The sequence below is a fragment of the Microtus oregoni genome, unplaced genomic scaffold, assembly GCF_018167655.1.
Source record: "Microtus oregoni isolate MIOR12 unplaced genomic scaffold, Mior012 000000F_ref0000247, whole genome shotgun sequence".
NCBI classification, from domain to species: Eukaryota; Metazoa; Chordata; class Mammalia; order Rodentia; family Cricetidae; genus Microtus; species Microtus oregoni.
Genome location: NW_024543059.1, coordinates 86,130,783 through 86,143,931, shown reverse-complemented (window position 1 = coordinate 86,143,931; position 13,149 = coordinate 86,130,783). Strand labels below are relative to the sequence as shown.

The window sequence follows — 13,149 nt, the reverse complement described above, 5'->3', positions numbered from 1 at the left end:
GGTTAGTTCACGTGAAAAACAAGGGGAGAAAAGAAAAACGGGTCTCATTCTAAACATTCTAAACTATGCCAGGCTGAGTGTGGCGAGTGAGGCGACCGACCCATAACACTTGGTTACAAAACTAGGCGAAGGGGCTGGAGAGACGGTTCAGTGGGTAAGGGCATGTACTGCTATTCCAGAGGACCTGTGTTCAGCTCCCAGCACCCACACTAGGTGACTCACAACTGCCTGTAGCTCCAAGAGACTCTGTTCTCTTTTCTGGCCTCCGAGGGCCTGCAGACATGTCATACACATAGACACTTGCAGGCATAAAAATAAATCTTTTTACCTAAAAAACAAACTGACCCCAAAAAAACAAATATTCAGGGACAGTAAAGGGCCTGTTCGTGGTGAGATCAAGCAGCCCTCTTGGGTGAGGAAAGTTGAGGCACCTCACAGTCTTCTACCACCCCATCTTCATGACTGATTTGCTCCAAATGAGGCCTGCTCCATAAATAGGCCCATCCCATCAGAATGTCCTTCCTAAATGGTCTTCTTCAATCCAGTCTCAGAGAGTTTTTTCCAGTTTAAACCACCCAGAGCACTTACTTTGGGTGTCCCAGAACTGCAGACATGTGTCCCATGAGCACTGTGGAACCAAGCCCAATGCCGGCAATGGGGAAAGAGTGGACAAGACCAGGAAGACGCCACTTCACAGAGTCACCCCACCCAGCTTCCTGAAAAGACCCTTCAACCTTCCTTCAATCTCACAGTCAACAAATAAAATGCTTTTTAAGATTTTCAGATCTACTCTGCTGCTCCGGAGCAATAATTTTATTTCCACAACTAATGAAAATCCTATATGAGTTCCTTATCCTTTAAGGAATAGAAATGTCTACACCAAGAAACCAGTTACAGGCACTAGGGAGATGGCTCAGTCAGTTTAGTGCCTGCTATATAAGCATCAGGCGTGAGTTTGGATCCCCAACATCTGTGGAAAAGCCATTTATGGCCAGAGGTACCTGTAACCCCAGCACTGAGGAAATAGACAGGTAAAAAACCCTGGCCAGACAGCCTTGCCAAATCAGTGAGAGACCCTGTCTCAAAAACCAAAATTGGGAGCAACTGAGGAAGACACCTCATGTTCAGGTAGACCTACTATACAAATACACTGTATATACACACACACACAAAGTACATACATAAAACACACACATCTGCATATAATGAACAATTACATATATAACACACACTTATAGGCACACAAATAAATAAATATTAGAAAGAAATCAGTTATGCTAGGATTGCTAGCTCAGGAATCTCTCCAATCTGCAATCCAAGTGGACCCAAATCATAAGTAAGCAAAACACCAAAGTGGGATTGTTTCTGCTTAAAGCTCACCATGAACCCACGCAAGCCCTTGAGCTGTGTTTGTAAGGGGCTCAGTCGCATACAACGTCCAGTCTTGTTTCAAACTCAGTGCTCAGAAAACGAGATCTCTGGTGTCTACTCCCACTGTGTGTTTAGTCTCAGCAGCAGATCAAGGTGCAAGCGGCTGTCAGGTGCAGGAGGACTAACCTGCCAGTGAGCAAGCAAAGTATTTGACTCAAGGCCAACTATGATGACACACAGATGTCGCCCCAGTACGCGGGAGGCTGCAGCAGGAGGATCATCACAAGCTCAAGTCCGTCTCATGTGGACTATAGAGCAAGACCCTGTCCAAAGGAAACTAGAGAAGAGAGGAAGAAAGGAGTAAGGGGGGGGAGAAAGAACTTCATTTATAGTTGCTATCAATAAAAGTTAACCAAATAACATCAACAGAAGTCAAAGTGCTAGATAACAGGAGGCATTGATATAGAAGAAAAGTGCAGGACTGTGTGTGTGTGTGTGTGTGTGTGTGTGTGTGTGTGTGTGTGTGTGTGTTTCTGTATGTCTGTCTGCCTGCCTGTCTGCTTGTCTATGTCTGTTGTCTATGTCTGTCTGCCTGCCTGTCGGCTTGTCTATATCTGTATGTCTGCCTGCCTATCTGCTTGTCTACGTCTGTTGCATATGTCTGTCTGCCTGTCTGTCTGTCTGCCTACCTCTCTGTCTTATCTGTCCACCCGCACACGCATGCCACATGTATGCAGAGATAAGAGGACAACTCAAGAGAGGTCTCACCGTGCGAGTCTCGGAGGCTGAACTTAGCTCACCCCACTTGGCAGTAAGAATCTTCATCCTCTGAGCCGCCTCACCCACCCAGGCCTTTAATCTTTAGAAAGCCTTAAACCTGAATCAGTGAACCGTTTAGTGAATGGACTCCTAACCATGAAGTCTGACTACTGCCGAGCACAATCAGTCCATTTAATAAGACAGAAAGAAACAGGTTCATTTTAGAAAGCTATATGGTTTCTGTAGGCTGAAGATGTAGTCTGGTGACAGAGCACTTGCCTAGGGTAGGTGAAGCCATGAGCTGGGCTCTAGCTCTTCCAGGTTACACATATGGAACTCTCTAGTTCTTTGTATGAGGTACCTTAGTGAACTGTCAGCTGCTCAGATCAAAAACGATAAATGTTCTACTTCAAGAGATTGACGAAGGAGACCAATCTGAAACAAAGCACCTCTTCTAGACCTCAAAAGAAAATTGTATCTTAGAACCAAAGAAAGCCCAACTAGCAAATTCTTCCACTCATCAACGAGATAGGAATATGTTGAAAACCAAAACACTAACTTGATTAATAACAAAAAGGCTTCATTTGAAAACTGTGGCTCAGGGGCTGAGGAGATGGTGTATCCGGTGAAGGTGCTTGCCACGAAAAGTTTGACAACGGGAGTTCAATCCCTGGACCCCATGGAAAAGTGGGAAGAGGGAACTGACTCGACAAAGCTCTTCTCTGATCTTCATGTTTGCACCATGGGATGTACACACACACGCACACACACACACACACACACACACACTAATAAACAAAAATAATTAAAACTACAGTTCAATACAAACATTTGTTTACTTGAGGCAAGCTCTCCCTCTATAGTCCGGGCTGGCCTGAAACACACAGGAATCCTCCTGTCTCAAACTCACTAGGATTACAGGCATGAGCCACTTACTACCTCTAGCAAACACAAACATTTCTTATGAAGGACCTCATCACCAACCACAAATAGTCGTGGGCATTTATCAGATGTCATTCATCCAGGTCATCAAGGATTAAACGTTTCAACCCCAACAACAGAACTTGAATGGCCCTGCCCAATATACACTTCTTTGGTAGTCCTGCAAGTATTGGGCTAATTTTTTTTAAAACAACTTTTTTTTTCCCATTAAATTGAAATTAGAGCCTATAAAACTAAACAATAAATCCACAAGTTTAGAAGTCCAACCCAAACCATAACTCCAGAGACCTTGAGATCAGCTGTCCTGCACAATTCCTCAGCCTTTAAACTGGCAAGTGTCCGGGTGAGGCATTGTCTATTTTCTGCTTTGAGACCACAAAAGTCAAAGACTCCATTACAAGGAACCCCTTGTACTCCCAGTTTCCCACCTCACAACACAAAACAGAACCACAACCACGAGCAGGTCGCTCCTCCTTCAGACTTAAACCCAGAAACCTGCTATGCCTGCCATTTCCTCCCAGTCATCCAAACTAAAGAGACCTGTATCTCCAACATTCGTCCTCTCAAACTATGGGAGCACTTGTGCTCCAAGCATGGGTCTGCTCCTTCCCATTCATCAGGAAGCCCAAGGGGCTGATATACAGCATCCCACAGCCAAGTCCAGCCTCTTGCGTGCCTGCTCTCCATTCAACTGCCTTCCAAACAGACTCTTGCTTGCCCTAAACATACCTTTGATGACTCTACCTGAAATCTCCCTCCCTCCCTCCCTGCCTGCCAGCCTGCCTGCCCGCCTGCCTGCCTTCTTCCCTCCCTGCCTGCCCGCCTCACTCATTCCTTCCACTTGAATTTCTGGGGCCCCACTCTTCTGCCAAGCAAAGTGTAGGCCTAGGGCTTGGGAAAATGAACGAAAACTGGTAGTACTGGCCCTCAGACATCATAAAATGCCCCGTGCTCATCACACATCCAACACCGCTCTCTGAAGATGTCTTCAATGACCAGGGCAGTAAGGCGTTCTCATTGTCTTCACTCCGAACGCAATAGACCACAGCTTCATACGCTGACCTCCATTCTGTCTCCACTTCTGCATCTCCCTGTGTTTCTCCCGTGTGTGAGTTTGCACAGTGCCCTGCAACTCCATCTACATATTGTTATTTTCTTGCACAGCCATTTTCATCCACTTACAAATTTCAAGTTGCTACCTTACATCCCATTAAAAAAAAAGTGTTCAATTTTTTTTTTAAGCACAAAGTTGTTTTGAGCTGTGGCTAAGTAAATAAGTCATTTACTTTGGACTTGGGAATGTGTTTATGAACTCGCAAATGAGAACATCTGATATCTTAGGAGTCTAGTTCAAACAAAATAATGAAACCGCCCTGGGGTGACCTGGCACAGAGCGCCATCTCCCACAGCCCACTTGGATCACTCTCTCCTGCTGCCTGAGAGAAGCAAACCCTGGAAGAAGACTCCTCAGCATTTGAGTACACCTGTGTGTTCTCCAGGGTTATCTCCAGCAAGCTGAAAAAAAATCTGAGTAACAACTTATCACTATGGAGACCAAGGACCAAAACCTAAGAGGTCAACACAGAAAGTTCCTAAACAAATATGAAAGTAAGGCATGACGGTGGTGGGTCACACAACAAAGAATGGACTGTGGGGAACTGAGCACAGAGGCTTCTATTTGCAATCTCTACACCTAAGAGGCTCAGACAGGACGGTTATCAAGAATGCAAGACCAGCCTAGGCTACGTGGTCAGCTGAAGGCCAGCCTAAGCTACAAAGTGAGATGTCTCAGAAAACAAAAACAGGAAAAAAACTAACTGTGAGGGCTAGGAGTGTTAGAGGAGTTATCTAGCACACACAAAATTCCGGGTTTGATTTGCCAGCACTGCTGGAGGAGGAGGAAGAGGAGGAAGAAAAGGAAGAGGAAGAATTGACCATAAATGTATATCTATACATGCACTGCCTCATAATTCAGGCTACAGAGTAACATTGATAGTGACCACAGGTGCATATATACTCAAGTTAATACCTACAACTTGTGTGTTCAGGACAGAGGCACAAAAAGCAAGACTGTCAAGCAAGATGCGCCTACCAGAAAGTGCAATAGCAGCATGAAGGTTAGGAGGTAACCAACTGCTGCTGGAGGCCTGCTCCACAGGAAGGCATTCAGGCCTGTGTTGTAAATCATAGCTCTGGAGGTCACAGACCCCTAGAGAGGAGCCTACTGCCTGGCTTTGTTTGTTTGTTTGTTTGTTTGTTTGTTTTTAAAGGCAGGAGCTCACCAATCTGTCTTCAGCTTCCCAAGCAGGAGCGACTACGTCCAACCAAGACTGTTCATCTTTCAATCTTCAATTCTAGTGCTGGGGATTCAACCCAGAGCCTTGTACTGCCAAGCAAATACTCTCCCACTGAGGTATAACCCCAGTCAATGCTGCTCACTCTTAAAAAGTTAAAACACTTGGGTGACAATCCTTGGATTCACCAAAGAAATTCCATTCAGTCTTGGCATCTTTATTTAGTACTCTGTCATGAAATTTTAGTGCCTTTCTTCAAAAAACAAAACCAAACAAACAAACAAAACCCGAGGGCAGAAAAAATGAAAAAGCATATGATTGAAAACATATATTACACACTTCCCTTCTTGCAGACTTGCTTCCCACACCGTTAGCATCCAACGCCACACCCAAGGAGAGAATACAAGGGTTCTGACAGTGAACACTTTTCACTTTGCTAACTCTTGAGCCAAAACCCATGACCCCCATTACTAAAAGTTAGCCTCTATTTGGATGACAGGTTCCATCTCCAACACCAAAGAACCAGCTCTTCTGCAGAGGGGAATGCTTTGGAGAGTTCAGTTCAATGCAGGTAAACTTTTGAAAGGCTCTAGGTCTGAAACTAATGTTTGAACCACTAATATTTTAGCCTAGTCTTTTGTTTTAACTCTGGCCTGTGAAAACACGCAGAACCCAAGGATAAAGCATGATTTCTTATCATCCGTGTTTTATTAAGACGTCTCAGATCTTCATGGAACAAGATAGTCCGTTAAGAACCAAGTAGAACCCAGGCATGGTGGTGCAAGCCTTTAGTCCCAGTACTCAAGAGAAGCAGGCAGATTTCTGTGAGTTCAAGGCCAGTCTGCTCTACACATCAAGTTGCAGGCCAGCTAGGGATATGTAGTGAAATCAGAGAGAGAGAGAAACAGAGACAGAGAAAGTAAGTTCAAGTTTTCGATCTCATAGTCTGGCCTCATGAAGCCATTTTGCTTCTCAGAAGGTCACTGTTTCAATCATGGAGTTCGAGCCTCCTTTAATAACTCAACAGACTTCTACACAAAACACAGCTGTATCCGAACTAAACATACTCTTATTTAAAGAGCCTGGTTAATAGTTTTTGAGGTGATAATTTACTCAGACAGGAGACATTTCATTGGGACAGTCAGCAAATAATTATAGCTACTGGGCTACATGAGGCCCCATGTGACGATGTACCTAAACACACTTCCTTCTCTGAAGACTGCGCATTAGGGTGTCTGTCCTCAGGACATAGTCCATAGATAGAACCCAGGTTGCCACACTGGGCCCCATGGACTCGCAGGCCAAAGAGACGCATTCCACAGCCACTCACCCTCCACTCTTTTCTTCCTTCAGGTTTTGACTCCTGGCTGGCTAATTATTTATGGTGTCTTTCTTTACTCCCCTCATCCTGAAAACCCTTGACCTCTTCTTCCTCAGAAATAGCTCCATTCTTTATACTGCATGGTGTCCTTGGAAAACTTCCAACTTTAAGTTATTTCAAAGGTGCGCACACAGCCTCCCAGCACTCAGGAAGCAGAGGCAGGTGGATCTCTGTGAGTTCAAGGGCAGCCTAGAACTCTAAGGTGAGTCTAAGTTAATAACTTACATAATGAGCTCCAAGGCAGTAAAGGCTATTATAAAGAGAAAACCCTGTCTGTCTTGAAAAGGAAATTAATTAGTTAGTTAGTTAGTTAGTTAGTTAAGGTATATGCTTTTCAAATGATATAACTATCCCTTACATTTCTCAAATTCATTCTGACAAAGACAGAACACCTCTTCTTACCACCAAAGCCAATCAACTGCCCCGTTTCCTTGTTCCAGCTCATGAGGCTCTCAGGCCCACTGTGAAGAGACCACTCTGAGAACCGCCCCGTTCCTTTTCCTTGGCATCCTCATCAACTACCCACACATAGATTTAGATCCTGCCTCTTCATCTCCTCGACACCCCCTCACTCCAGGCACTGATTCTTTCCCCTTAAACATCCCAAAGCTTCTCTGTATGGTTTCTTACACGGTCTCCAATGGGCCTTAAATGCTATTACACTATTTGTCGGATGGAGGGTGTATATCCTCTGGAACTAGATGGTTCATTTTCAAATTTCAGCTCTGTCACTATTTCATTGACTGTGGGCATCGTACCCAACCTCACCATCCCTTTTGGCATTATTGGATCAAAGGACGGCAGTAATGCTTGCTTCGTGGGATTGTGGGGAAACGCGAATTCTGTAGTCACAGCACACCTACAAGAGCATCTGGCACAGAGGGAGATGCGCTGTGAATGCCGTTGTTTGCAGTTAGCCTGCGTCCAGCTGTGGCACGCCGGGGTGACTGCAGGTTCCTCAGGCTGGCGTTCAGTCTGTCCCCACCCGTCCTCTCAGTGTCATATTCCACACCTCCCCCCGTGTGACCTGTATACACACCAGGCACGGTGAAGGACTCACTATGCCCTGAACACTATGCCTCCTGAGCCTCGTTTTCCTTTTCTCTCACACCCATATCCAAAGAGCACACCTGTCCATCCTTCAAGCCAGTCAGCATCTCCACAGAACCTCTTATGAACATGTCGGCTGGACATGTCCTCACCCTTCCTAGTCCAGGGATGAGGTTCCCCCTCGGGTAGCTTTGTTCCCTTTCATTGCAGTTCCCCTTAGCCACAAACCATATAGGTTTGGAGTTCCTTAAACCTTGAGAGCAACATGGACGCTCATCACGTTACTCCCTGTACCATCAAGCATAGTGTGATATGCTGGGAATCGGGACCCTAGCCGCTACTGTGGCATGGTGTGGCACACCAAACTGGGGGAAGTACACGCCGTGTTCAGGATGAAAATCTTTCCTTGCCTCACTCTATAGCTCACGCTGGCTTGGAAGTCACTGTATAACTCAGACTCACCTCCAACTCCAAGCAACCCCCTGCCTCTGTTCCTCAAATGGTTACAGGTATAAGCCACCATGCCCAGTTTTTGGTTTGGTTTTGGTTTTGTTTTCCATGAGAAAGGGTTTCACTATGTTGCTCTAACTGGTCTGGAACTCTCTGAGTAGACCAGGCTGTCTCAGACTCACAGCAATTCACCTGCCTCTACCTTTGCTCCCCATGTGCCACCATTCTCAGTTTCTCATGGCTTCAAGTTCACATCCAAACTCACAAAGTGAACCAGATGGGTTCGCTAAGCAAGTCTGTCCTTGGAAAACATGAGGAACATGGTGGAAAATATATATAATATATATATCATATAATTTGTATCCTGAAGAACAAACACTAAAATTATACAAAACTTTCATTATTAGAATTTCTAAAAAGTCATGATACACTGTGTTTAGTTGATTAACTGTAATCTTTATGAAGTCTATCACCTAGCAATCCCAAGGGACGTGACTCAGTCCTCACTAACCGAAGCTTGTTCAAATGCATATTAATAAACTTTCTACCCTGCAGAAGTGCACAAAATAGCACGCATACGCAGTCCCTACTCTCAGGCACACAAGACGTCCCTAGGCCCTCAGCTAACAAAAAGAAAGCCACGACAGTGCCCAACAATGGAGTGTCCACTCAACAAACACTGCTGGTGGTGACATCATCCAGGTGCACAGGGTCAGGGAACAGGCTGCTCAGAACTCCATTCTGTCTAGGAGCTGCGCTGTAATCCGACACCGGGGACTCAGACCTCTCTGCCGGGGCAGCTCCAGGCATTCATGAACAGCAGCAAAAGCCTCTTTCATTCCCACCCGCTCCAGCCATTCAAGAAGCATCCTCCTCCCAGCACTACTGAGAGAACCATCCAGAGGACATCAGTCCCAAGACCCCCTAGGATGAAGTGACAACTAAGGATTATTTTCTGTCAGATAAAACAGGTTTTTGAAGGTCCAGACTCTTCCCTCTTCAAGGCCCCATGGCACCCCTAAATCCCAGTTGCCAATATTCTAACAGGACCAACCCTAGACAGCTCTTAGGGTTCCTTTAACTCCACTCATTAGCTGTCCACTTGACGATGATGGCAACAAAGTAAAATTAAATGTCTAAATCAAAGGTCGTGGGGTGGCTCCGAAATGCCAGCTCTTTTAGTAAGAGAATATAAGTCAGTCCTGCCTTTCTAGTTCTTAAGATTTACTACTTCCATCGAATGGAAATGGAGCTCTCCAATTAATGTCTTACTGTGCTTAAAATATTCAAATAGTCTTTTCCTTTACATCCATGGGCCTTTACAGAACTCAGTTCCAGGTTCTGATTTTTCACTCTCAGATCTTAATCCAGGAGAGCAAAATAACAACAACAACAAAAAAATTATTGCTATTTAGGCAGTTTTCTATTACTCAAAGGTAGAAAAAAAAACAATAAAACCATCAAGTCAGATCAAGTCAGGGCACCTAACTAAAATAACTCAATCACACTGGAAACCGTCCTCCTAGCCACAATGTGGATCCAGCCCCCTGCAGTCCTGTGGTCCACTTTCTGAAAACAGTCTGCTCAAACAAAAACATCCTGCCACACAACCGGAGCCTTGTGAACTGCGAAACCTAAGCACCTGTAGTGCACACACTGCCCTGTACCCTGTGGGTACTCCATAAATACCTAGTGGCTGATTCACAGCCAATTACAGGTCTGGTGGTGACAGAGTGTACGACTGCCTGGTCCCACTCTGGGGAGTGTGAGGAATCCACAATCGCTGTGGGAGTAGGAAGAATTCATACCCATGACATTCTAAAAGGACTGCAATGTTGACAGGTTCACACTGTAAATTTTGCCTGCGCCCCTCCCCAAAACTATGGTCCTTAAAAAGCTACTAATGCCTCCTGGACTCTTGGGGGGAAAGAACCAGCAAGCTAAATAGCTCGGAGGGAGGGGTGTGCAAAAAAAAAAAGAGGGAAACTTACTTTTCATAGACCAGCTCCTCGTCGATGGAGAAATAGTGGGTATTTATTGTGCTTTTTGGTCTATTCCTTAAAGTAGCAAAATATAATCGATCTGAAAGACAAGTTTAAAAGACAAGAAAACATGAGAAACAGGGAAGTGAGGCTGAGATCGCAGATCATGCATGAAAGATTAATAATTGCTAGGCATCATTTAAAGGCCCTTTAACACGTGGGATTCCTGTAGAAACACGATCTTCCAGAAAGCAACACAGCCCCTAAAGCACAACTTTCCCAAGAGGCTAGATGAGGACCCAGCAGGGGGCAGAACATCTTCAGTGTTCCCTCACCCCCTGGTTGCGTGCGGGCGGGTACAGACAGGAGCTGTGGGTACCCGCAAAACTGGAGACACAAGTTTGGTTCGAAAACCTCCAGACCTCAGTTGCTGCGAAACGGGGAGAGGCGAGCTTCTTCCCCTGCAGTTTAGCAGACTTCAAGAGGAAGGAAGGAAAGACAAGGGGGTGTGGTGGGGGGGGGGGGGTGTCCTGAAAGCGCTGGCCTGCCACCGAGGGGTGGAGGATTAGCAGACAGATGATTAAACCGAGCAGGTTCCCCAAAAGAGGTTTGGAGGAGGAGCTCGGGCAGAGAAGCCCGCACTGTCCGGGTACGAGGAAGCTACAGAGAGAGCAAGGACGCTAGAAAGAAGCCGGAAGCAGGGGGTCCTCCGGGAGCTGAGTGGTGAGAAGGGGCCCAAGCACCAAGCAGCAGTAGCTGCGGGACAAGGGCCGAGGAGAAACCCATGGCAGAAGCTGGGACAAAGGGGAGAGCCGTGAGGAGTTGGGGGGAGTGGCGTGGAAGGGCCGGAGGATGCCGGGCGGCTGCTCCTCACCTTTCATGAACTCGCAAGCCCCGATTAGTTCCCCCGACTCCGCTGCCATCTTAGCGAGATCCGCACGGGGGAGGGCTGGGTCGTGGCCAACTGAGGTCACCCGCCCCCGGGGGCTTCCCCCAATGCCCAGGAGCTGGGAAGCTCGCGGTCCCGATCACCGAGCCCGCCTGAGGGAGGAGGCGGGCGCCCAAGGCGGAGGCGGCTGCAGGGTCAGCGCGCGGGGCGCCCCGGGGACATTCCGTGGGGAACCGAGCCCGCTGGGCGCGGGACGCACACGCCCCAGGCTGTAGCCGCTGAGATCCTGACTCTGTGGCGGCGGCTGCTGCTGATGCTCCAGCTGCAGCTCCTGCTGCTCGAGCTGCTGCCGCTGTACCGTCTCCGCCAAGCCTGGGCAAAGCACACCAGTTCGCACGGCCGAGCAAAGTCTTCCCCCGGCTCCCAAAGTGATCATGGAGGACGAGGCGTTTGGCCCGGATCGCGCCCGTGGCCACTTGTGCGGCAGCGGGCAGGACTCCGGTGGTGCCCGCGGGGCTGGCAGCAGCTGCTCTGACTCCTCCTTCGCCACCTCCTTTCAACAGCAACTCTTCCTCCCTCTCCTCCTCCTCTTAGGTCCGCCCCCAGACCTGCCTCCCCGCCCTCCCTCGTCCCCCTCCACTTTCACGGCTCCGCGGCCATCCCTTAAAGGGACAGCTCGGCTTCTTCCTGCGCTCTGGCCTCGGGCCTCAGTTACCAGGCGCCCCGCGGGTCACTAGGAGCCAGTTGCTAAGGCTTTGTTGCCTTTCACCAATTGCTAGACAAGAAACTTAGCCCTCAGCCCGGTGGGGGTGGGGAATGTCAGGCGGCGCCAGAAACTTATGAATGAAAGAGATGGGTTGAGAGAAGTGGATACCTCCGAAGAAGCTGCTGTAGCCTGGCAAGCAGGGATGTTCTGTCTCCACTACCCTTTCTGCATTCTTTAAGTCTTCTTCCTCGTCAGATTTTTCTCGTCCCTCTTCAAGCTCTTTTTCTCACGCTCCACTCACTCAGTTTCTTCTAAACTCTTCTGTGTGCGCGCGCGTACAAACACACACTCACACTGAAAACCCTCAGACCTCCTTGTCGGGTCATACAGCCAGCTGTCTTTCCATCAACCCCTATTTTCCCACCACCGACGGGATCTGTGTGTCCTTCTTTATAAGCAAATTTCGAGAGAAGCGCTACCTCTTAGCTCAGGAATACGTGGACTGATGTCCTCCACGTACTAGACTCTGCTCTCACTTGGGCTTTGTTCTCAAGGGAAAGAACATTCCCATCCAGTTCTCCAAATCCTGTCATTTTGGCCACCGGTGTGAGGGCAAAATCCTCACAAAAGTCTAAGAAGGCTCTGGTCTCGTACTGTAGGCTATCCTGAGAGAAGTCAAGAAGAGGGAAAAGACCACTTGTCCACACGAGAAATAAACAGAAGATAATTTCTTTAGTCTCTGCTGGAGAGCTGCAGGGAGTACAAAGGTTCCTCTCTAAGAGGCTCCGGACTTGTTCTGCAACGTTAAGGATCCAGTTTGAACAACTTTTGTGCTGTGCGCCCTAAGGACGTAATTAGTGGTCAGTCCTTCCCTTACGAAAATGGCGCTACTGAGCTACTATCAGCAGAGCATGCGCTCTGAGTGCTTTCTCCTTGAAACAGGGATCCGTCTGTGTAAGGCTCTGGTTCTCCCTTGCTCGTTAACCTCTAGGGGAAGAAGGGGCGCTCGAGCGAAGAGCCAACTAAAGTGACTTGGAATACTGACGCCAGAGAGACAACTCAACTCAGGGTTCTTAAGCGCAATTAGCCTGTTTTGCTGGCTTTCCAGAAAGCTAACCAAGCACAAAACTATAAGCAGATACGAATTTGATATGCAGAAAAATTATTCACAGCTTTTCAGTAATTCTAGCCAAACACATCGCTGGTGAGAGAGTTAAAAACACACCCTATCCTTACAACATCCAAGTGAACCCCAAAACCTCACATATGGAAAGCCGGAGAAATCATTGAGAACAAAGTCCAACCCCCTCATTTTCACATATGGG

The 13,149-nt window shown here is 47.4% G+C and overlaps 1 protein-coding gene across 2 annotated transcripts in view; it reads right to left on the bottom strand.

Moving 5' to 3' along the window:
- The window catches only part of Cdc14a (cell division cycle 14A), a 143,293-nt gene extending 132,076 nt beyond the window's left edge, over positions 1-11,217 (bottom strand). For both annotated transcript variants that reach the window (XM_041652770.1, XM_041652763.1), the window contains exons 1-2: positions 11,104-11,217; positions 10,239-10,329 (exon numbers count right to left, since the gene is read on the bottom strand). In XM_041652770.1, coding sequence (XP_041508704.1) covers positions 10,239-10,329; positions 11,104-11,152 — 140 coding nt within the window. In that variant the 5' untranslated portion in view covers positions 11,153-11,217. The remainder of the gene's footprint in view (positions 1-10,238; positions 10,330-11,103) is intronic.
- Between the last annotated feature and the right edge of the window lie 1,932 nt (positions 11,218-13,149).